We start from the raw sequence: 23,783 nt of genomic DNA on the forward strand, positions 1-23,783 counted from the left end.
TACATGAAAAATGAGCAATAGCATCGCCGGGACTGGAACCACGGACCTCTAGAATACGCGCCGAGTGAGCTGACCATTGCACCCCGAAGGCATGCTAAGAAGGCGGGAGAAATACCTTATAATATTTAACTGCATGCGATTAAAGCCGGAAACCAAGTGATTATTTTTAACCAGACCACGTGGTCTCGAGTTAGTTTGGAGGGTAGCTGAATTTGAGAGGGGAGTTTACTCAGATCTCACAGAAAGCTAAACATTTGTCTTAATAGCGGTCTCAAGCAGCGTCGCAGATTGTCCAAATATTAAATCTAATATAAATTTTTCTTAGGAAATTTTGTCTACTTTGGTTCTGAATAGAATAGCCATCTTAGAAAAAGCTTTGTTTTCGAGTTGTAAGAGGAAAACGGGGAAAAAAAGGGTTAAAGGTTTGAGGCTTCTTTTTCAAATTTCTTTGTGAAATTAACCTCTGATGAGGTGGCAAACCTGAAATTCCGATTCAGCACACGCATCCTCAGCTCGACAGACCATTTATTCTCGACACAGACGCGAGCAATAAAAGTGTCGGTGCTGTTCTGTCCCAAGAAATAGACGGCCAAGAACGTGTAGTGGCGTACTGGAGCAAGTGCCTGTCTAAACCGGAGAGGAATTATTGTGTCACCAGGAAAGAGTTGCTCGCCACAGTCAAAGCTGTAGAACATTTTCATCACTAGCTATATGGCAGGAAATTTCTGCTCCTCACCGATCATGCATCATTTACCTGGCTTTTAAATTTCAAGAATCCTGAGGGTCAAATAGCCAGGTGGATACAGAGACTCCAGGAATATGACATCACTATCCGTCATCGTAAGGGATCATCACACGGAAACGCCGTGTCTAGAAGCCCTGTCTAGAAGACCTTGCCAAGAAAGCTGCCGATATTGTTCCAGGGTCGAAGCGAAATACGAGGTGCTGACTCCGTTCGCAAGGCAAATTACATCAACATCGGCTGATCGAGACCCGTGGAGTGATGACGAAGACAGGAAAGACCAGCTGGAAGACCGCGACATTAAACCCATAATTGATTTAATGGAGTCATCAAACAGAAAACCTACCTGGCAGGACATTTCTATCTGTAGTCCTACAACAAAACAATACTGGGCACTCTGGGATTCATTTCACATTCGAAACGGCGTCCTACACCGGAAATTCGAGTCGGATGATGGGAAGACGTTCCGATGGCAACTGATACTTCCAAGATCCCGGATTCCTGATGTCCTTAAAGAACTACATAACAGCCCAACAGGAGGTCACTTTGCAATTATGAAGAACTTACAGAGTTCTTGAGCGCTTGTTAAGATATATTCTGTTTTTAAAGACACCGATTTTTCAAAGAAATGTTTCAGATTTTGATTTAACTATAAAGAATATCAATGAAAATAATCTTTATATAATTTTGTTGTTCATATGCTAATTTTTCTATTCTGTATTATTTTTATTATTATGTTTGAAATATTGCGTATAGTGAAGCCTTCAGTGCAAAAGTGGTGCCGATCTTGCGATGCTTGTGCAGGTCGGAAAGGACCGAGGAAACGCAGCCGAGGCAAGCTGTAACGTTACAACGTTGGTGCTTCGTTTGAACGTATCGCCTTTGACATTTTGGGAACTCTGCCACGAACTGCTGATGGCAACAAATACATACTCGTTGTCATTGATTACTTCATCAAGTATCCTAAAGCGTACCCTATTCCTGATCAAGAGGCTGTCACAATAGCTGAGGTGATGGTACAGCACTGGATTTCCAGGTTCGGAGTGCCTCTTCAGTTGCATTCCGATCAGGGAAGGAATTTTACGTCGACAGTAATCAAAGAGCTCTGCAAACTACTCGGCATTGACAAAACGCAAGGGCGCCATTACATCCCCAGTCGGACGACATGATAGAGAGGTTCAATCGAACCATCCTTAATAACCTCTCATTAGTGTTTTCCAGAAACCAACAGGATTGGGACAAGAAATTACCACTGTTTTTACTGGCTTACCGCAGTGCTGTCCACGAGACTACCGGCTATTCCCCATCACAGATTCTCTTCGGTCGTGACCTTCGTCTGCCTTGATGTCTTGTTTGGTCGCCCTCCGGATGCTCCTTCATCGCCTGAGGAATATATTCAAGATCTCCAGGCCCGGTTTGAAGTGATGCACAACTTTGCACAAGAGCGAGTCAACTTGGCAACGGAGAAGATGAAGACCCGTTACGACACAAGAGCTACTGAACATCAATTCCACTAAGGATGCAAGGTGTGGTTGTGGAATCCGACTCGACGGAAAGGACTCTGTCCGAAATTACAGTCATCTTGGGATGGTCCGTACAGAATCCTAAACAGGCTGAATGACGTCGTGGTTCGGATCCGTAAGTCCGTAAGGACCTAAAGTCGTTCATTACGACAGGCTAGCTCATTACTATGGTCATAGTACGTAATGTAAATAATTGTAAATAGTGTAAGACCATGGTCTTTTTTGTTTCTAAATGTGTATTTAGTATTTGATTTGTATTTGATAGCATTTGATTTGTTTTATTTATTGCATTTATTGTTCATGTTGTTTATTATTGTAATGTAATTCTTATTATTGTATTCATGCCTTAGTTGTAAGTTTGGCTTCCTGTCCAGGGATTGTAATGCCCGGGACGTGCAGTCCTTAGGAGGGGGGCAGTGTTACGAATTTGGTATTTAAAGAGCTAATGTAATGTTAGTTCAATTATAAATTAAATGGTTTTATTTCCCGCGCAGTGCAGCGCGTGACGAATATTAAAAGAAAGCTAAACCGGAAAATTGAAAATACAAAGAGCGCGTGCATTAAACATTTAATAAATATCTCTTTTTGATTTCGAGAAAGTACTAGAAAATTCTAGCACGCGATTTTTAAAATCTTATAAAAGGAGAAAAACCTCTCAGTGCGTAGTTACTTAGTTTGTTGTTGTTTAGAAAACTGCTCTTGTTGACTGTAGCGAATTCGCGGATTAGCTTTCTTTAGCTGTTTTGAATTAAGTTCTTTTGAGCGTTTGAGTAGTTAGAAGATAACTACTGTGATATATTGTGATACTGCACGATTATTTGAGGACATTTAATCATATTTGTTGTAATAATAATAAATTTGTGTTCATATTTCATCGGACTTGTGTATTCATTTCGTAACGAAACCGTACGCACGCAACAATATGCTTCAGACTGTGACAGAAACGGTCCTTTTTTTTTGCTTTGCTTCGTTCAACATGCCATTTAAGAACAGGAAGATATCTGAAATGTATATTGGGAGAATGAAATAACCAAATATGATAAAAGAGTGAAGCTATTTGAAAGACTGATTGCACACTTCTGACTGAAATTTGTGCTTTAAACAACCTTAAGTTTACTTTAATTAACATATGACCTTTCATGTTAATTCTTTTCTGTACCTTTGATTTCTTCGATTTCGCTTTCATCAAAATGCAAATTAGTGAGTTTAAATAGAAACCGAATTCGAAGTTTATTTATCTTAACGAATGTGTGTTTCTCGTGAAAGAATTTAGGGTCTGGTTGGAACATTGCGCTAGAATTAATTTTAACTGGACCCGACTTATTTAGCATTTAAAATTTGCGTGCTGCAGTTGTAGAATTATATGAGTTATTGAAAATGAAGCAGTAAATAGACTTTGTTATATTTTAGTTGTACTTCCAAGATGTAGTTAAAAATATTTTTAAATACAATTGATCTTTTGCCCGTTTTATTGAAGTTTACTTTGAGATCTATTGATTTATGAAGATGATAACACGTGGGATAAAGGAAGGTAAAATAAATTCAGTTGACAGTGATTTAGATTTAATTACTCTGTCTCTCAAGTCGAAAATGAAACTATATTCTGAATATTGTAGAGACACTAGGATTATTTTTCGAAGCTAGAGAGATGAAAAATTAGCAACGCCTTCCCCTGGAATTCAACCACGGACCTCTGAAATACCGGCCCAGTGTCCAGAACCACTGCACCACGAAGGCACGCTAGGAAAGCGGAGGAATAACCTTATAATATTAAAATGCCGTTAAACAAAAATACTAGTGTATTTCGGATCCAATCAGCATTTCAGAGTGTGATGAAAAAAGTAAATGTATTATGAACTAAGAACAATAACAACTTGCTGTGTCATTGGCTATGGATTGTTGGAGATCATGTAAATGAATTTACTGGGCAGGGCAGTAAAACAGGAAATTAGGAAATTTCCTTGGAATAAAGAGACTCGAATAATAAATTAATTATTTTGAAGACGCGATCAAGTGGCGTTTCGAAAGTTTCTAGAAAAGAGAACTGTGTAATTAAGTCTCAGGAAATTCATTAAGTGATCTAAAAGATCTGATAAATAGAATTAAATTCTACTTCGCCGATATTTTCTGATCAGAATGTGATTTGGAGTAAATTTACAATCCTATCTGCGAACGTATTTCTGACAACGAGAGATTTAACTAGTTTTAAGGTGTTCGGAGCTGAAGCAGGAAAGCTGTACTGTTTAAAATGTTCATTAAGGTTGTAGGAAACAAAACTGCCGACAACGTTTGAATATTTTAGCTAGTATTTAAAGCGTTAAAGATGATTTTCGAAAGCAAAGATTTTAATTTTACAAAATGCACCTAATCCATCACAAGTATGGAAAATGCTAACCATGATTCTGCTGTAGATGTGCCACTCTAATCGACAAAGTGGTTAGCATTTCTGGCTGCCATATCGTAGGACCTGAACTCGAACTCCGGAAAAGGCTTGGATATTTTTAGCGTACAGTGTATTTGCGGCATGAAAATACCTAAAATACACTTTGAGTCCAAATTCCCCTAAAGTGGTGTGTCGGGGAAGTGTGGTGACCCTCACAGCCGTCCTTCGAAGTATTCGTCTTCAAAATTCGAATATAGTCTGGAAAGGTCGTACTGTCACCTATATAGGGTCCAAGGCACACAGGGTTTGATGTTACTGTAAGACAAGTGAACATGTCCAAGTCACGAAAACACTGGATTAGGAAAATACAAAAAAAGATGAAATTTTTTGGATACTGGAACACATTAACTGATCGATCAAATACATGAGAATAATGTGCAAGATTTCAGAGCAGTAATGGTCTGTTTGGCTTGAGGAGAGAAAGTAGATACAAACAAAGAAGAAATATGGGTTTGGGGTTTTAATCCGAAATACTAAGACATTAAGAATTTAAAACAATTTGGGGATGTTAAATAGTATTTTCCGATACACTGATACAGCGAAAAGAAACACAAAGATTAAAACCTGAACCTGTGAGAGCCAGTTATATTATTTAACAAAAAATATATTTTGAAAAAAAAAACAAAAAAAAAAAAAAACTAATAAATTAAAATTGCAAAAAAAATTAGCTTCGGGATTTTCAGGTCTTGAATAATTTCAAAGTAGAGGTATAAAAAGTCTCAGGGAGGGAGAATATTGAACAAAAAAATTGAGAAGATTAGATTAAGAAACTAGGAAAGTCGTTTGATTCTAAGGATCTTGGACTGAATTTCGGAAACTTAAAACATTAGATTAAGAAAGTACATGTCCTCTTAGAAAAAGACAGTAGCAACACACTGAAGGGTAAACTGCTAATATCCTCTGAAGTCCGTACAGTTATTTTCCTGATTTACAAATTACAGAAGTACTGAAATCATACATTATAACGTTTGTAGCTCAGGTAGGTAGAGCATTTTTGATAGCTAGAAGAAACATGAACTTAGAAGGCTCAGAAATAACTCATGCGCAATATAATATACAGGGTGTTTCATAGATCATTGGACAAACTTGGAGGGGTGGTGTAGCGTACTAAAACATGCATTTTTTGTATACGTATGTAGAGTCTAAAGTGACGGGTTAAGGCAGGAACGAAAAAAAAAAAAAAAAAAGAGGCACGAGAGGAAAATGTGTTTTATGTACAAAATCAAAGCAAAGTGCTTCTTTTCAGCAATACAGTATTCACAATAAATGTTCAAAAAAGGAAACCCTAACAGTAATAGGAACTACAGCTGTGATTGGCTGGCAATGCAGCGGTAGAGGGCTGTAGTGAGCCGGAAAAACCATGATCCGAGGCATCAGAGGATCATTCGGAACTCTGATGTCAAGTGTGATGGGTGAGTTTACTCAAAGGGAAACAGCTGACATGCATCTCATGTATGGTGCTGCTAATGGGAACGGCAGAGCAGCGATACGGTTGTACCAGGAACGGTTTCCGAACAGGCGTATGCCGAAGCACACAATGTTCGAGAAGTTGCATCGGTCTCTGTGTGAAAACGGGTCATTACAAGCCACCTCTAACACTAGGAGTGGAAGAAGTGCACGACAACCTTGCATTGAAGAATCCATCTTGAAAATTGTGCATGAATCAGTTCAGACAAGTATAAGAGCTATTGCACGTCGTCTGCAGCTGAGTCAGCCCTCCGTTTGGAGAGTATTGCATGAAAATGGTTTGCACCCATACCATTTGCAGAGAGTCTAAGCCTTGCAAGAGACATATTACCCTCTTCGAGTTAATTTTTGTCCTTAGTTCTTGCAGCAGCGTGCGGAGCAGGCGGATTTCCCATCGGATGTGCTTTTCACGGACGAGACAACGTTCTCACAGTACGGCATCTTCAATAGCCACAACATGCACGTGTGGGCAACTCATAATTCACAGGGCACACGTCCATATGCATTCCAAAGCCGCTTCTCCGTTAATGTGTCGGCGGGTATTGTTAACGACTACCTCATAGGCCCATACCACTTACCTGCACGTACAAATGCCTAATGTTATCATATTTTTCTACAGGAGTTGCTGCAGGATGTTCCGGCTGTCGTTCGCGATCGCATGTGGCTGCAGCATGATGGTGCACCAGTCCATAACCACGTCCAGTTCCGCAATTACTTGGATGGGATATTTCTGTGCCGATGAATTGGCCGTGGTGGACCCATTCGATGGCCACCCCGTTTTTCAGATTTATCCAGCTTGGATTCTTTTTATGGGGCCATCTGAAGAACATCATTTACGAGACACCCGTTGAGTCACTGGAGGACCTCGTTGTACGACTTGCAAGCGTGTGCGAAATGCCTGTCGTTTTTCAAAATGTTCGTCAATCCCTTCTGCGACGTCACCAATCATGTATTACTGCTGGTGGTCGCAATTTTGATCATTGATTGTGAATACTGTATTGCTACAAAGAAGCACTTTGCATTGATTTTGTACACAAACACATTTTCCTCTTGGGTCTTTTTTTTTTGCGTTCCTGCCTTAATCCGTCACTTAAGACCTTACATTCCTAGAAAAAATGCATGTTTTAGTACGCTCCATCACCGCTTCAAGTTTGTTCCATGATCTATGCATATAAAGCTAAATCCGCATACATGGGTAGTGCATCGTTTCCATTCAATAAAATTCGCCTTTGCCTTATTAATCAGCTTATTATATTCAAAAACTTTATAATTCTTTAATTTGTGTGGTAGACGCTCTTTCCCTGGAAAATGTATATTACTTTAGAATCAAAATATCTGATGTGGACAACATACGACTTCCTTATACGACCTATTAAATTACATATATTTTTGTTGCTCTTCATTGAAATTTACTTACGTAAATTTTATTAGAGGATATATTTCTTTTTCAGTCACTTCAGTTATCAATTCGTGACAGGGCAAAAACACATAAAAATTTAAAATATCTTCATTAAAAATTGTAAAATATGGAGAAACCTAAAAAAAAATACAGTTAAAAAAACTTTTTGCGATTAAAATTAGAGTTTCTACGTCAAAGGGGGGTAATGTTACCCGCGTCCGTGATTATCCTTAAGTCACACGTGCCCCCTGGGTGGTGCTAAATGGGTAACTGTCACAAAGTCCTGTGGCATACTGGGGTTTAGTGGGATGAGGTTCGGTCTGATGATGAGTAATCTTATGACGACCCAAAGGATGCTCTACCCTGGGAAAACCGGCGATTGTGGGGAGGATTTGAAATTCCGAGGACCTTTGATCTGGAGAGGAGGGGTCTTGGAGGAAGCAGCCATGTAGATGATACAGGAGAAAAGCTGAGTTTTGCGTCTCAGGCCGCCAGATAGTACAGGAGCCCGGGGCAGCCTAACAAGCATGTCCTGGCTGCTCTATCAGCTGGTGTATAATCTCGCCTGCCTTGTAGTTCCAGGTGGTGCCTGGGTGGGGTCCTGCATGGCAGAGCGGGGGGCTCTTCCGAGGTCACTACTGGCTGTTGAATCTGGGGCTAGCCCCTCCAAACTGGCTCTTAGAAAATCGGAAGGAATTTTTCTCCCCTTCTTTCAATCTTATACCAAAATGGATGCTTGCAATACAAAATTAGATAAAAACGCATCTTCTGAAATCCCCACTATAACCACTGTAATTCCTTCTGAGGGAGTGAATGTGCCCTCGGGTGCGGACGCTCTTCTCTTCAGGACTACAGAAACCAGAACCGCTGGTGAAAGGGTGAATGTGCCTTCGGACACGGACGTCTTGAACCCAGTGGGGATGGATACTGATTCCTCTGTCAGAAGTACTGTGCCAGATGCGCAAGCGGATGACCAGTCACCAATGACGGAGGTTGTAAATAAAATAAGAGAAAAAAGGTAAAGCCAGAAAGAGCGGAAACGGCTGGAGAGGGCCATGGAAGGGATCTCGATCTCTGGGGAGAAGGGAGCGAAAGAGAAAACAGATAAAGCTGGGACCTCTGGAGCGACCTCCAAACCAGTGAGGAAGAACCATCCAAGCAATGAAGAGTCTCGTAAGAGAGAACGCATTGCTGGTGACACCCCGGAAATGGCCCTCAAGAAACCACGGCTATATAATCAAGCTGCAAGAAAGGCAATCACTCTGCGAATCGTCTGCAAGGATGACTCCAGAGACATAACATCGGTGGATTCAGATTTCATCACCTCTATAATTGATGACCGAATTATCGATGGCTCTATCACCACCTGCAGGGTCCACAAGACAGTCCTGCATCCGAATGGCCTCAACATTGCATGTGAGGACCAGGAGACTGTGGACGTCCTAAAGACTTTAATTAATGATCTACCCGGCCCTGAAGAAAACCATCCAGGTTATCATGCCATGGCTCCCGGAGACAGACCCCCCATGAAGAGGTTTTTCGCTTGGTTTCCTGGTAACAGGTCACCAAAAGATAACATCAAGCTCCTTGATGCCTGTAACAAGGGCCTGGATGTTAAGAAGATCGCCATCAAGGCAGTTATTCCTGGAAACGGAGGTAATACCTTGGTGCTGGGAGTGGAACATGAGCTTATGGATTATCTGGAGGCCCAGAATTTCAAACTTTTTTGTGGTGCCCGTGGCTGTGTACAGCTGAAGGAACCAAGGCAACAGGAGAAATCAATTCCTCCGCCCAAGGATCCTCCGAAGAAACAGTTGACGGAAGAAAGGGAGACCGAAAAGGAGTCGGAACCAGAGCTTTCTTTGGAGGCTCTGGAGAAGACATCTGAATAGTTTTCCCCTGTCACTACTTCCTTTGAAGTAGTATGCTAAGGATGCGGCTTTTAAATAAGTCTCTCCTAAAATCCCTCAGGGTAAGTTCTTTTCTCTCATTTAACCTGTTTTAATGGTTAAGGTTAGTCAGTTAAACCTGCAACATAGCAGAGCAGCTTCATACAATTTAGCTGCTCAATTAGGTAAGCAAGGCACTTTTGTTGCCTTAATTCAAGAACCTTGGGTGTACAAGGGAAAAATCCTTGGTAGGCCCATGAACGCGCACTTCTTTTCGACAGAGGGACCTGATAAAAGACCTAGAACTAGCATTTACATTTCTAAAAATATAAAGGCTATGAAATTATCCCAATTTACATCAGAGGACTTAACTGCTATTTTAATTAAGGACATAAACAGTTCACTGAGAGGAAACATTTGTTTTTGCTCGGTTTACATGGCTTATGACCTTAACATTCCGCAAGAATTTATAGATCTTGCGAGTTTCTGTGAAATAAACAATATTCCTATGGTTATTGGTGGTGATGTTAACGCTCACCACCTGTCATGGGGCAATTCTGATACTAATCCTAGAGGAGAAAAACTCATTGAACTTATAATGAATACCAACCTAACTTGGGTAAACAGGGGAAATCGCCCCACCTTTGTTAACAGAAGAAGAGAAGAAGTCATTGACCTCACATTAACTTCTTCTGATATTTATAACCTTATTGAGAATTGGCATGTAAGTGACAATCCCTCACTTTCTGACCATCGCCTTATACAATTTTGTATTAGAGATGAAATTCCAGCTGAATATTTCAGAAACATTAAAAACACAAATTGGGACCTTTATAAGGATTTCCTGGTTTCTAATGTCATTAACCTTCAGGTTTTAGACAATAATTGTACAGTCGAGGAGCTTGATACTCAAGCAAACAATTTGACAAATATCATTATTGAATCTTATCATGCATCATGCCCTCTCAAACGAAGGAAGTACTCTCCTAGCAAGAGAGTTTGGTGGACCAAGGAGCTTGAAAGCCTCCGCCTAGAGGTTCGGAGAGCTCACAGGAAAGCAGTCAGAAATAAATATGAAGTTAACTGGTCTAACTTCAAAATTCTACAAAGGAAATTTAAAAGTGAAATCAGGAAAACTAAATACAACTCATGGAGATCGTTCTGCACAGATATTCTGTCCTACCATGAGACTGCCAGAGTATATAAGATTCTTAAAAGATCTCAGGAGTCTCAACTCTCATCGGTTATGCGACCTGATGGCAGTTATACTATAAACCCTTTGGATACACTTTCGACCATGTTGAATTTTCATCTGGGGGACAAAAGTGTCACCTCTGACCCACAGGAAAATCCATTGGAACTACTTCATAATCCATTAGATCCGGATTTTGCTAAGACAATTGTGAATTTTGAAAAGGCTAAAGTGGCCTTTGATGTATTTCTTCCCTTTAAATCTCCAGGGAACGATGGCATTTACCCAATTCTGCTTCAGAAAGGCTGGGATATTTTTGGTCACATTCTCGTGGACATATTCGAGTCCAGTTTGATTTTAGGATATGTTCCTAAGGTTTGGAGAACTTCACGAGGTGTGTTTCTTCCTAAACCAGGAAAAGATACATATGAGAAACCAAACTCTTTTAGAATGATCACGCTAACATCCTTCCAGCTTAAGCTGTTGGAGCGATTGATTTTCTGGCACCTCCAGTCAGATAATAATCTGAAACATACCTTTGGCTTAGACCAACACGGTTTTAGGCCTGGCTTCTCCACTGAGTCGGCCTTACACCAACTCGTGTGGAGAATAGAAAAAACAATTATAGACGGACACTTTGCCATTGGGATTCTACTGGATATTGTAGGAGCCTTTGATAACATCGGTTTCGAGAAAATACATAAGGCCCTTACTGGAAGTCATATTCACCCTATGATAACTAGATGGGTCATCTTCATGATTAAAAACATGAATATCTGTGTTAGTCTCGCTGACTATGAAGTAAAGAGAGATATTACTAAAGGGTGTCCGCAGGGTGGTATTCTTTCTCCGTTCCTGTGGAACCTGGTATTCGACTCACTCTTAGTACTTCTACGGGAGGAACCTGGCATGTCACAGGCTTATGCAGATGACCTTATTGTGTTATTACAGGGTTTCGATATCGGAACCCTACATAATCAAGCTCAGCAGATCTTAAATAAAGTTTCACACTGGGGTGATACAAATGGCCTTTCTTTCTCTGCTGAAAAATCTGAGGTCATAGTTTTCACGTGGAGAAGGAAATGGAAACTGGCAGATTTATATCTGGGTTACCAGATTATTAGGCGTAAGGAATGCGTTAAATACCTAGGATGTTACCTGGATAGTAAACTTACATGGATCACCCATATAAAAGAAAAGGCACAAACGGCCACAAATGTTCTAGTACTTTGTAGGCGAATCGTTGGTAAACAATGGGGCCTTAACCCAAAATCTACTCTATGGATTTATACTGCCATAGTCCGGCCAATGTTTTCTTACGGATGCGTGGTCTGGATTAATGTTATTAACAAAAGCACGTATTTAAACATTTTACAAAAGGTGCAAAGACTTGCTTGCCTAAGCATTAGTGGGGCTTTAAATAGTACCCCTACTGCTGCATTAGAATTTTTACTGCAAATTCCACCTTTGAAATTATTCTTGAGCGGAGAAGCAATTAAAGCCATGTATAGATTGAATAAAAATGGCACATGGTGCCAAAGGACAGGTTTTGGTCATAAAAGCCACCTGAAAAGCCACATTGACATATGTCTGGACTTGGGCAATGAGATCCCTATAATCTATATGCCCAAAGATGCAATTACTAAAACAATAGTTCCAGATAAACTATTCTCAACTCATATACCAAAAAGGAATGAGATAGAATCTCTAATTGACCTAATTCCAACAGGATCAATTGAATGTTACACAGATGGATGAAAATCCAACTTCACTGGAGCTGGAGCTATTATATGAACCAAGGGATCTGAAGAAGATTTCATTAGATTTCATCTATACCTTGGTAAATTAACAACTGTTTTCCAAGCCGAGGTTCTGGCGATCAATATGGTCGCCAGGGAGCTCTTAGCTAAAAATACAGTTGATAAGTATATATATATTCTCTCTGACAGCCAATCAGCCATCCTTGCCCTGGCTAATCGTGTCAAGTTACAAAATTGTGTTTTGAACTGTACTCAAGATCTCAATTCTCTGGCTCAGGCCCATAATACCATTAGTTTAGTCTGGGTAACAGGTCATTGTGATTTTGCTGGAAATGAACTAGCTGATAAAGTAGCTAAAGATGCTTCGCAACTACCCATGTCTGGCCCAGAACCATTTTACCCAGTTTCATATCAAACGGTTAAAAAAGAAGTAAGAAGCTGGATAAAGAACAAACATGATGATATATGGTCTAAACTACCAGACTGTGCTCATTCTAAATTGGTGCTCAGTACACTTAACTTTTCAGGTAAACTCATACACCTCAGTAGAACTAACTTACGCCGGGTAATTCAAATTGTTACTGGACATGCTTATCTACCTAAGCATCTCCACAAATGTGGTCTTGTCGAATCTCCTCTTTGCCCAGCTTGTGGAGAAGAAGAGGAAACATCTTTTCACTTTCTGGGACGATGTCCGGTGTTCTCTGTACCTAGAAACAAATTCCTTGGGTTTCCCTATATTACCTTTGATCAAGCCCTTTTATACAAAGGGCTCTCTGGCATAATAGGGTTTCTGATGTATACTAAACACCTACAGGTAAGGTGAATATGAAACCACAAGAAACAAGCATTGAGACGCCCTATGAGTTCTTTTTTTTTTTTTTTTTTTTTGAAAAGAAACTATGCAGGGATTTCCCTCTCATAGCTGTGTTTTGGAATATAATTTGAAAACATATATCAAATCTTTATACACTACCTGGCCATTTGGCTTGAGAATGCACCTCTGCCCTCCTTATTTATTTATTTGACTCTCCATCGCACTCTTGTTTGGTCAAGAATTTGCGTTTGGTGGTTTGGGAGGGATTGAATCGGTTTTCCATCCAATAGGGAAGTTTTCACGATCCAGCCGACACCTTGAACTTAGAGATGGGATCTTTTGCTGATACTATAGATTTGGTGTCAGTTTGAGATCTTATCTATTTATTACTTACCTTTTACGAGAGTTACCACTTAAATCCCTTGATTTAAATGATCAAATGGCGGAAGAGTAATGGGCAATTTTGCCTAAACTCCTTTCCTTCTTTTCATAAGAAGGAAGCGCCCCTATTGTTATGTGTTATGTTCTACGTCAAAACAAGCTACTCAGCCAAAGTGTAGAAAGACAAAACTTTTGGTGAATAAACATTTAAAGTTAAAATAATGTGGTCCCATTGTGGAAAATTTAAGTTGCTGCACCAAATGATTTAATCCACTGTTATATTATGGGTTTCAAATGTAAGCAAACTCCCGCTACATTTCGCTACACTTAATCTTTTAAACGTTGTAATTCTTAAATTATTGCATGCAGATTAACTGAATGAATAAATACTTTAATCAGAACATAAGAGCAACGTAATCAGAAGCTTTAAAGCAAAAAATACACAATTTACCAACATATAAGAATAAAAACCTGAACTCACAGAGCCGGGAATGAGGTGGGACGGCCGATTGCAACGAAAAAAAAGAGAGCTGCACAATTAGATGCATAACAGTCCCATATATAAAATACAGGCCTACGTAGGTACGGACGTCACAAAATAATCTGTTTTGAATTTAAATCATGTTAAATGCATTTTACAGTACGTTTTGGAAGAAAGGAGGCTCTTTATTCTCTTCGTATGTGGAGATGTCTCGCAAAAAAAAGCCTTTCAAAAAATGGATTCACGAGCAGTCAAAATGAATATTTTCGTTGAAATATGATACCCGAAATTTTTCGCGATTACAGTAATACCTTTACTTCGTACAAGGAAGTAAAAGAAAAGTTAAAAGATTTATGACGATTGTTTTAAATGAGAGAATATTTCTGCTTTTAAATGGTATATTTGTAATTAGATTAAACTTCTGTGTATCATAATCTGCACAATCTTTACAGGATAAATGTAGAGCAACTGAAACGAAAAGTTAAGTTTGCCATTTAATTTTAGAATGAAATTAAAATTTATGTTTGAAAGAGGCTGTAGAGATAGAATTCCGTGGCACCGTTACAGTATATTGACGCGCATGCAAATGCCTTAAATCATGTCGCGGACAACCTAAAAGCTCTCCATATAGAAAGTTTAAGATTAAAATTCCAGGATTTTCTTCATCCTTCAGAAAAAAAGAATCTATGTGGTAGAATAGTAAAAATGGTAGACATCTTGCCTGCGAAACAGGAATCCCTTTAACCTTAGTAGAAACTTATAAAATATGTATTTGGATTATGAAATACGTTGAGTATTTGTAATATCTACAAGCTGCGGACAATTCAGTTAATCAATAAATGAAATCGGGACATATTTTTGATTTTAGTCTAATAAACTGATATTGATTTTAGTCTTAATAAATTGATATTGGTTTTAGTCTAATAAACGGATATTGATTTTTTCCTTAGCATTTGAGTCGCGAAGAACAATTTCAATGAGTAAATCAATCTCTCAGTTTATTTTAAAACATTGCTTGTTTTTGAGGAGAAAATTAGTCATTAAGAAGTTTATTCCTCTTTACAAACTTAATAAGGGTGCGAATGGAAAATCTTATATATATGCGGCTTAAGTGTTTGTCGCCGATAGTTTATTGGTTGCTTGCGTAAAGGTAAATTGTTTTATTTCCCGTGCAGTGCAGCGCGTGACGAATATCATGAGAAAGCTGAACCGGAAACATTTAAAATACAACAGCACGTCCATTTAACATTTAATAAATAAATTTAACATCTACATATAATAGAATTCGAAAATATGCAACTGGCAAAAACCGGAAACGATGAAAAAGAAATAAAATGAAATAAATAAATATCATTATTATATGCAGCTTAAGTTTACTATTTGTCGCCGACAGTTTATTGGTTGATTGCATATATGTACTAGCCAATGGGCTGAAGTTGAAGTTTCAATTAAGACGTAGACAATTTCCTGTAAAACTTACCTTTGCTATGACCATCAATAAGTCTCAGGACCAAACGCTTAAGCGCGTTGGCTTTTTTTTTTTTTTTTTTTTTTCCTACCTGAGCCTGCATTTGGACACGGTCAACTTTATGTTGCCTGTTCAAGAGTTCGTGAAAGAACGGACGTAAAATTTAAATTAATTGATGGTCCTCTGCAAGCCTAGCTTAAAAATTATGGAAAGATTTACACAAGAATTGTTGTGTACAAAGAGATCTTTAACATGTGAATTATCATTTTATTATTTGAATCACCTTTATTTATTGAGTTGGCGGTGGTTCTTAAGAAATGTACTACCAGTGGTTTCCTTCATTGCACTCTACTTTAAGCAATTAAGCAAGTAGAAGGAGGGAAAGCCCGTGGGCCAGTAAGCAAAAAGGCGTCCTCGCTGCCTGCCCTGGGTAATTCAGTTAGCATACACCTTTGCACAAATTATTTTAATTACAATTTATAATATCTAGAACAGTAGTCATTTCGTATGACAGCCGGGCTTTCTAGTATCTCATAAACTCGCACAGTTATAATCATAATACAAAACAACTGACCTGCTGGTATAATTCGTATTATGCAAGGCTCTTTTTGTTGTCCAATGGAGTTCTTAGCCCAGCATAATAGTGCTCCATATCCCAGCATCGTTCGCGGTGTATAGACTATTGTACTGACTGTTCCCTCTGTTGTCTGAGAGGGAATGTCGATGTTCTCGACGGTATTATTCAATGACCATCGGAAATTCACTTGCGGTGGATCGGCTTCAACTTCACAGCTGACATTAACAACCTCGTATCGAGCGACACCATGCACTGCAACGTTTGACTGTCGGCATACTGGGGCATCTGAAATGAAAGGACACAAGGATATAATACAAGAGTTTCAGTTTTCAGAAACAAGATTCTGCAATGATTAGTTTATATACGAGTCCTTATTTATCTTTCTTTGAGACACTTTAAGACTAATTAGGTTTTCGAAATGGAGAAACAGAAAAAATCAGCTTCGCCTTCGAATTATCGTCGTATTTCGAATTATGGTCGTATTTCGAATTATGGATTTTTCCAAGTGCAACTGGGCGTGCTAACCAAATACAGTACCATAGCGCGAAGTGGAAATGTGAAAATGATCCTTAAAAAATTCCCTAAAAAACCCTACCAAAAGGACCTTAGCCGAGTAACAAAGTCTTTGAAAACCGGTAGTTCGGTCCGAGGTTCGAATCCTGCGAACAGGCTGACTACCTGAGCGTTTTCGGGGTTTCCCGGTGTGTAACGTGTTAGTACGAGCAAATTTTCCTTAGAAAGTCCTCCGCGAAGGCATGCCTCCACTCCGTGTAGCACCTTAGGTTGGAATACATAAATAATAATAATAATAATGAAGGACTATTGAGGGAAGGAGACTTATGAAACTAAATCCAGATGGTTACGAACATTTTCTGCTCAATTCATTTCGGATGCTAGTGCATAACCTCGAAAGCGCTAAGATGAAAATTTCAGCTGGTTCTCCTTGACATTCGTACCATGGATCTTCTTGCCTATCACTTCCGTTGCGAAAGAATACTCGGTTTTAAAAAAAAAGACAAATCCTTAGATTTCTACAAATATTAAACTGCTGAAATCTAACATTCATTCCATATAATGAAACTGTGGTCCATGAACGTAATTTGTAAAAATATAGGTTAGCATTTATTTAAATTTACACAAAAAATCAAATATGAATTAGCCTATATAAAATTCTTTCTCGTCTCTATTTTTACTTACAAATTAATAATCTGTATATCTCTATAAAGGATTTTTAAAACACATATTTCATCAACAGCCAAAATTAGGCATTTACCATTTACTTTTCCAACCTAACCAATGAGGGTATAATGTTTTAATACAAATATTTGTACATTACGTTTATTATCTAGAAATGTTTTGATCTATGTATATGTTTTAATATATTTAAGAATACTGATTGAAATTCAAAGTTTATATAAAATGGAAATATATTAATTGCTGATATTATACTGATATAAGCTCAATATCCGCGACCGAAATCAGTTACGAAATTATGTGTGCAAATGTATTTGAAATAGAGAATACCCTTCAAATTGTAATTAAGGCCTGTATCCTTCGAAATGGAAGCAAACTCCACATTATCGAAGAGAAATAGCAGATCTATATGTAGGCAATTCAGAGTTTCCCTCTCTATCATCAGTCAAACGGTTACCATTGCACATGATGCAGATTGAGATTTGCCCATTGACTACACTTAAAAATTTGTATGAGGAATATTATCAGCCCATTATATATCACGCAAAGTATATTTTTATCCATACTAATTATTTATATGATTGGTAACTATTAATAATATTGGTAATTATTATTTATGTGTAGGTTCATAAAGTTTGTCGAAATAGGAAATATGAAACATAAGCTATGCCCACGGCTGGATTCGGGCACCGGACGTGTTGATGCTAGTCGGACGTGCTTCCAGTTACTCACGAGGGCACATGAGTAACTGTTCACTTACATTCTTTTCCACTTTTCCGTGTAGAGCTTAAGGGCATGTAATAATAAAAAAAATTGCCACTGAATACGTCATTTAGTTCGAGTGCCACATTAGGATATCTTACGGAAGCAGGAAACATGAAAAATGTGCGTTGCGTTTGCTTCGATTCAAGCTCCTACCTTCATGACTGATAGCCGAATTCGCTTCTGCCATGAAAGCACGTAGTGAGGAGGAAGAAAATATCTTACTAACAACTATAAATATGAGAAGACGTTTCAATGCTCTTTAAACACTTAAATACACTGGTGTGCAAAAATTAAGCACGAAGTCGAAAAATTAGCATATCAGCTGAACGAAGAGGCAGAGCGGACAGAAAGACCAATCAGGAGATTAAGTAAGGTGATGTACGGTAGCACATGCACAGATATGCAGGTAGACGTAATGGGGGAGTGTCTGAGTAGTATAAAGCATGTTGTCGGTGTAAGATCAGTATTTCTGGCAAAGAGATTGCACGCCGTATAGCAGTTAAATTCACACCGAGTTGCTGCCTCAGCAAGAAATAGGGAATAATCAATCTGTTAGACGACATCTGGATGCTTTTACCCGAGGTCGAATCATTGGGAAGTTGGAGGAAGGCCGCAGTGTGACAAGTGTGGCTGCAGAGTTCGGAATTGCTCACAGCATCGTTTCACGACTGTGGAGACAATTTCAAACTACAGGAACAGCTATCCGGGGGTTTAGTAGTGGTCGTACACGAGGAACCACACCCGCAGATGACCGGTATATTGTCTTACAGGCCAGAAGAAACAGGCGGCAGACAGCGCGAGAAATCGCTAGACCCACGACACAGGCGACTGGACGACCGATATCGCGTTTTACCGTGGCCAGAAGACTGCACGGTGGTGGTCTGTTTGCACGACGCCCTGTACGATGTGTACCTCTAACGCCTGCCCATCGGAGAAGGCGTTCTCTGTGGTGCCGGGAACACCGGAATTGGAGAGACAATGAATGGGGACGAGTACTCTTTATAGATAAGAGCAGATTCAGTCTGAGTAGCGATTCTCATCGCATACTCATCTGGAGAGAGCGGGGAAGCCGCAATCATTCCTCGAACATCATTGAAAGGGAAAAACAGGTATGGAGGTGGCGGTGTTTTCGTTTGGGGAGGCATCATGCTTGGTAGTCGTACAGACCTTCACATCTTCGACGCAAGTTCAGTCAACGGGACCCGTTATTGTAACGAGATTCTTCTTCCATATGTGCGTCTTTTTAGAGGCGCTATGGGTCCGCAGTTCCTTTTAATGGACGACAATGCACCATGTCATCGCACAGTAGCTGCCGAACAGCTCTTAGAGAGTGAGGATATTGAATGTATGGATTGGCCGGCACGATCTCCGGATCTCAATCCCATCGAGCATGTATGGGATTTTCTAGGCAGACTCTTGGCAGCTCGTACCTTACCACCAGTAACGATTCCGGAGCTTCGATTGGCGCTGCAAGACGAATAGGCAGCAATGCCTCAACAACTCATTGACACCCTCATTCTCAGCATGGGCAGACGCTGTGAAACCTGCCTAGCAGTCAGGGGAGATCATATATCCTATTAAAGACCGGATGCTTCTTGCTGGACACCCATCACAGGGATGTTTCGGCCTTCAGTCGCATTGCGCTCCATGCTACTTTTTCAATAAAGCTTCTTTTTATCCCTCTGATTTCTCTTTTAGTAAGTGTTGCTTACATTACTCATGTCCTTACGTATTGGGGATCTTACGGTATTAAATGTGTTGATTTGAAAGCTTTTGTACAAAGTTATATTGAAAAAACCGTCTCGTCCTTAATTTTTGCACACCAGTGTATTATTTCTACCACTAGAAAAGCCTTTAGCGTTTAAAAGTCTAATTCTAAAGATATCGAATGACTTAAACATTGTCATTATCCTATTACTAAACGAAGAATACAATACATCAAATTCCATTTAAACTAATTGCTGTTAAATACCAGCACGATGATTTTCGGCGATGTCATATTTCATACATAAATGTCTTTAAATTTGCAGAGTGTTTCATATTAGCAAAGCTGCAAAAACGAATTATTTTCGCCTCAGCGCTGCTGAACATTTTCTTCCGAAATGTTATATAATTAAATTTTGCATCCATTTCCAGAAATCCTGTAATAGCTTACTTCAGTAACTAAGACTCTGAATCTCTAACGAATCGAATAAGCGAAAGTGTGAAACTCGCTGCGATATGAATTGCATGGAAATGAGAATGGAAGAACAATAACAGACAATAAATCCAAATTTAAAGCTGTATATATATTTTGAGACTTGGAAATAAGATTAAATGAAATTAAATAAGAAATAAGTAACATTAAATAAGTATTAAAGAAAGATGGATCCATTATTTTATTTTCCTTTTACAGCATAAGGCAAATTCTACGTACCAGTGAGCAGTGAAGTTAACGAAATAAATCAAGAATTTGATTAAAAAAATGTTGTTTATAATATTTCCGATAAAAATATAATTAAATATTGTTAAACATTAATAAACACTAATCATTTTGCGCTTCTGCAGTTGAGGATGATGGTTCGGTAAAACCATCGAAACTAGTCCTGTGAAAATTTGAGAATATAACGCTGATTTTTTTTTTTTTTTTTTTTTGTTTGTTTGACTTTTTGACTTCTAAACTAAACATTAATCTGCTGAAAGTTTTCACGCCACACACATTTTTTTCATCTCCTTATCTAACATAGCACACCTGCGGAGGAGCAGTTAAGTCACTGAACTCTAACAGTTCGTTTCCGTGTTCAAGTCACGGTGAACGAGCTGGCTACATGAGACATTTTGGTGGTGTTATCCATAAAACTCAGTCTTTAATTAGATACGTTAGTAATGTCCATCTGAGCAAGTTTTCCTTAAAATGTCCTCCACGAAGGTTTGGTTTGTCTTCTCGTGATTACGGCAAACCCTAGAGAGCTATATGCTTAAGGGCAAGGGTGCCTTCGTGAAAGACCTTTCTAAGGGAAATGGCTGGTATACACGTTACACATGGCCAAAACCACAAAAATGCCCATGCAGTCAGTCCGTTCGCGGAATTCGAACATCGGAATGAACTACCAGTGTTCAACGACTTCAACGCTAGGTCCCTGGTGGGCCTCCTCCACGAAGGCATCCCTCTCCTTAGGCAGATAGCCTTTGCGTGCATTGCCATAGTTAAAGCAAACTAAACTAACCCAAAACGGATCCAATATAAGATTGATTTTAAAATTTTCGTTCACCTATTTCCAATCTCAGCGATATAACTAGTGTGCTTGAAGAAATTAATAGCTTAAACATCCCATTTAAAAATATAGCAACTAAACATTAGAGCGTCTTGCATTATTATATGGACACCTATGCCATACAATAAAACGAAATTATGAAATTGTTTCTCATCTGAATGGGAAATATTGCTAAAAGGAAAATTGTCTAATTGACATTGCTCAGAGCTTAAAAGACAAAACCATTGTTTCATTTGCATTTAATAGGGTGCAATTCTGCTGTAGAATATAATTTTTTAAATATGTGTGTAGGGACATTAGGTATTTTTTTAAAGCAGGAAACTTGAAAAATGAGCAACACCTTCGCCGGGAATCGAACCAGGAATCGACCTCAGGAATACGCGCCCAGGGTGCAAACCGCTACACCATGAAGGCACGCTAAGAAGGCGAGAGAAATACCTCATAAGTGAGTAAAATCATCGGTAAATGCATTTTAAAAAATACAAAGAACAATTATTTTGGGTTTAATCGGCATGTAAATAAACACACTTCTCTGTAGATGTGGATGCACAGTGCTTCAACAAAATTTTAGCATGAATTATTTTTAACCAGATTCCAGCATAATGAATGCCAAACGATAATTGACAGCATTCAGTACAATGACATCTCAAGGTGCATTCCTTAAAATACCGTGTTCCTCAAAACTTACAGTCTTACATTAGTTTTTGCTACAAACACGCATTAGAGCTTATATTCAGGCGGTAACTTCTTTTCTATGCACAAAAATTAGCATTTATCTATTTACAAGAATTTTATTCATATATTCAAGTATCTGCATTTGTTCAGTTAATCATGCTTAAGTATTTACATTTATTGAAGTACGTTAATGTATTCTTTTTCTGGAACATCGTAATAAAGCTCCTAATTTCGCGCTTCACATAAATTTTTGCGAATCCATTTCCTATAGAACCACATCTCTTGTGTCTAGCAACAGAGCTCTCCTATAAATGCTAATTTCTTGCTCCTGTCGCTAAGGCGTAAGACACCGGCAAAACTGCTGCCAATGATTTTATTTTGCGGATCCAGAAGACTTCCTGCAGGTTTGGCTTCATAAAATATCCAAGCTGATTTCATTCCACTCCATGTTCTGTATAGTCCCTGATATCCCCGCGCAAACGGTCCTTGGATGACTTGTTGTTGTTGTGATTTATATCACTTGTCTGGCAGTATCATCAGAACAAGCCCGCGAAATTTATCGTGCGCAAGGAGAGCAAGACTGCTCCTGTGGTCGGTAAGCGCATTGAGCACCACACGAGTGTCACTAGACCTTTGCACACACATCCCCCCATTTTGATGGAAAACACTCCGAGAGGGGTGGAGTCCGTAGATCTCTCACGGATCTTGTCCTGCACCCCAATCCCTCGAGAGAACCTTTGCCTAGCGGCACATTTAGAAATTTCCACATGCCGTGCAGACACTATAACATCCATGCCTTCTCCAGAATTCAGAACTGGGCAGTTCAGTACGGTATTTAGCGACACTAACCACTAGCCCGGTTGGATGCCGGATGACTTATTCATTCATTATTTATCATTATTTAATTTTTTTACACATGAAAGTTCTTCATGCCCTTAGTATGGTGAGTGCTGGCGAAGTCCCAGATTAGCGGGCATATTTGTTCTCTCTCGAAAACAAGGCTTAGCATTAAACGCACCAAACTCCTGAAAACTTCTCGTACACATTAAGCGTTTCCAGTTTCAAAAACGCGAATGCATAAAACATATTCACTTTTTTCTTTCGTGCCCTCAATGATCATTAGATGTGGGGATTTCTTTTTATTTAAACGATTTACTCAAATCTTGATAAGGAATGGAAATATTACTTCTTTTAAATCTCTTATCGTGCAGAGACATTAGGTAATTTTAAAGCAAAAGAGATGAAAAAGAGCAATGCCCTCGCCGGAACTCGAACCACGGACCTCTCGAATACGCGTCGAGCGTGCTGACCACTACACCACGAACTCATGATAAGAAGGTGGGAGAAATACCTTATATACTTCCCCTTTTAAAGGAGACTTGTGTAAAATGGACCCAGTCGCCAAATCCTGGTGGTGAAGTATCATCATTCATCACCTTTTTAGTTCGGGCGTCACTGCAGATGCATTAGTTTATTTTTGAAACGAGAGGCGTGAAAAATAAGAAATGCCCTTCCCGGGAATAGAACCACGGACCTCTCGAATACGCGTCGAGCGTGTTGACCACTCCACCACGAAGGCATGTTAAAATGGCGGGAGAAATACTTTATAATGGAATCAAATATTCATAGAAAACTTATAGGATAGGCATAGAAACAACAACAAAAAAATGTCAAAAATAATGGACCACAGAAAAGGAACGATAGTTTACGGGCACAAAATTCGAAAAGCGTTCCTTTATTTCATGCGAATGTATTA

General features: G+C 39.1%; 1 protein-coding gene across 4 annotated transcripts in view; it reads right to left on the reverse strand.

Annotated features, from left to right (window-relative positions):
• The window catches only part of LOC118194475 (adhesion molecule nephrin-like), a 767,857-nt gene that overhangs the window by 57,735 nt on the left and 686,339 nt on the right, over positions 1-23,783 (reverse strand). For all 4 annotated transcript variants that reach the window (XM_085813674.1, XM_085813673.1, XM_085813672.1 and 1 more), the window contains one exon: positions 16,137-16,424. In XM_085813674.1, coding sequence (XP_085669800.1) covers positions 16,137-16,424 — 288 coding nt within the window. The remainder of the gene's footprint in view (positions 1-16,136; positions 16,425-23,783) is intronic.

The sequence above is a fragment of the Stegodyphus dumicola genome, chromosome 3, assembly GCF_044657685.1.
Source record: "Stegodyphus dumicola isolate Sdum_Otavi_A_Nest chromosome 3, ASM4465768v1".
Lineage (NCBI taxonomy): Eukaryota > Metazoa > Arthropoda > Arachnida > Araneae > Eresidae > Stegodyphus > Stegodyphus dumicola.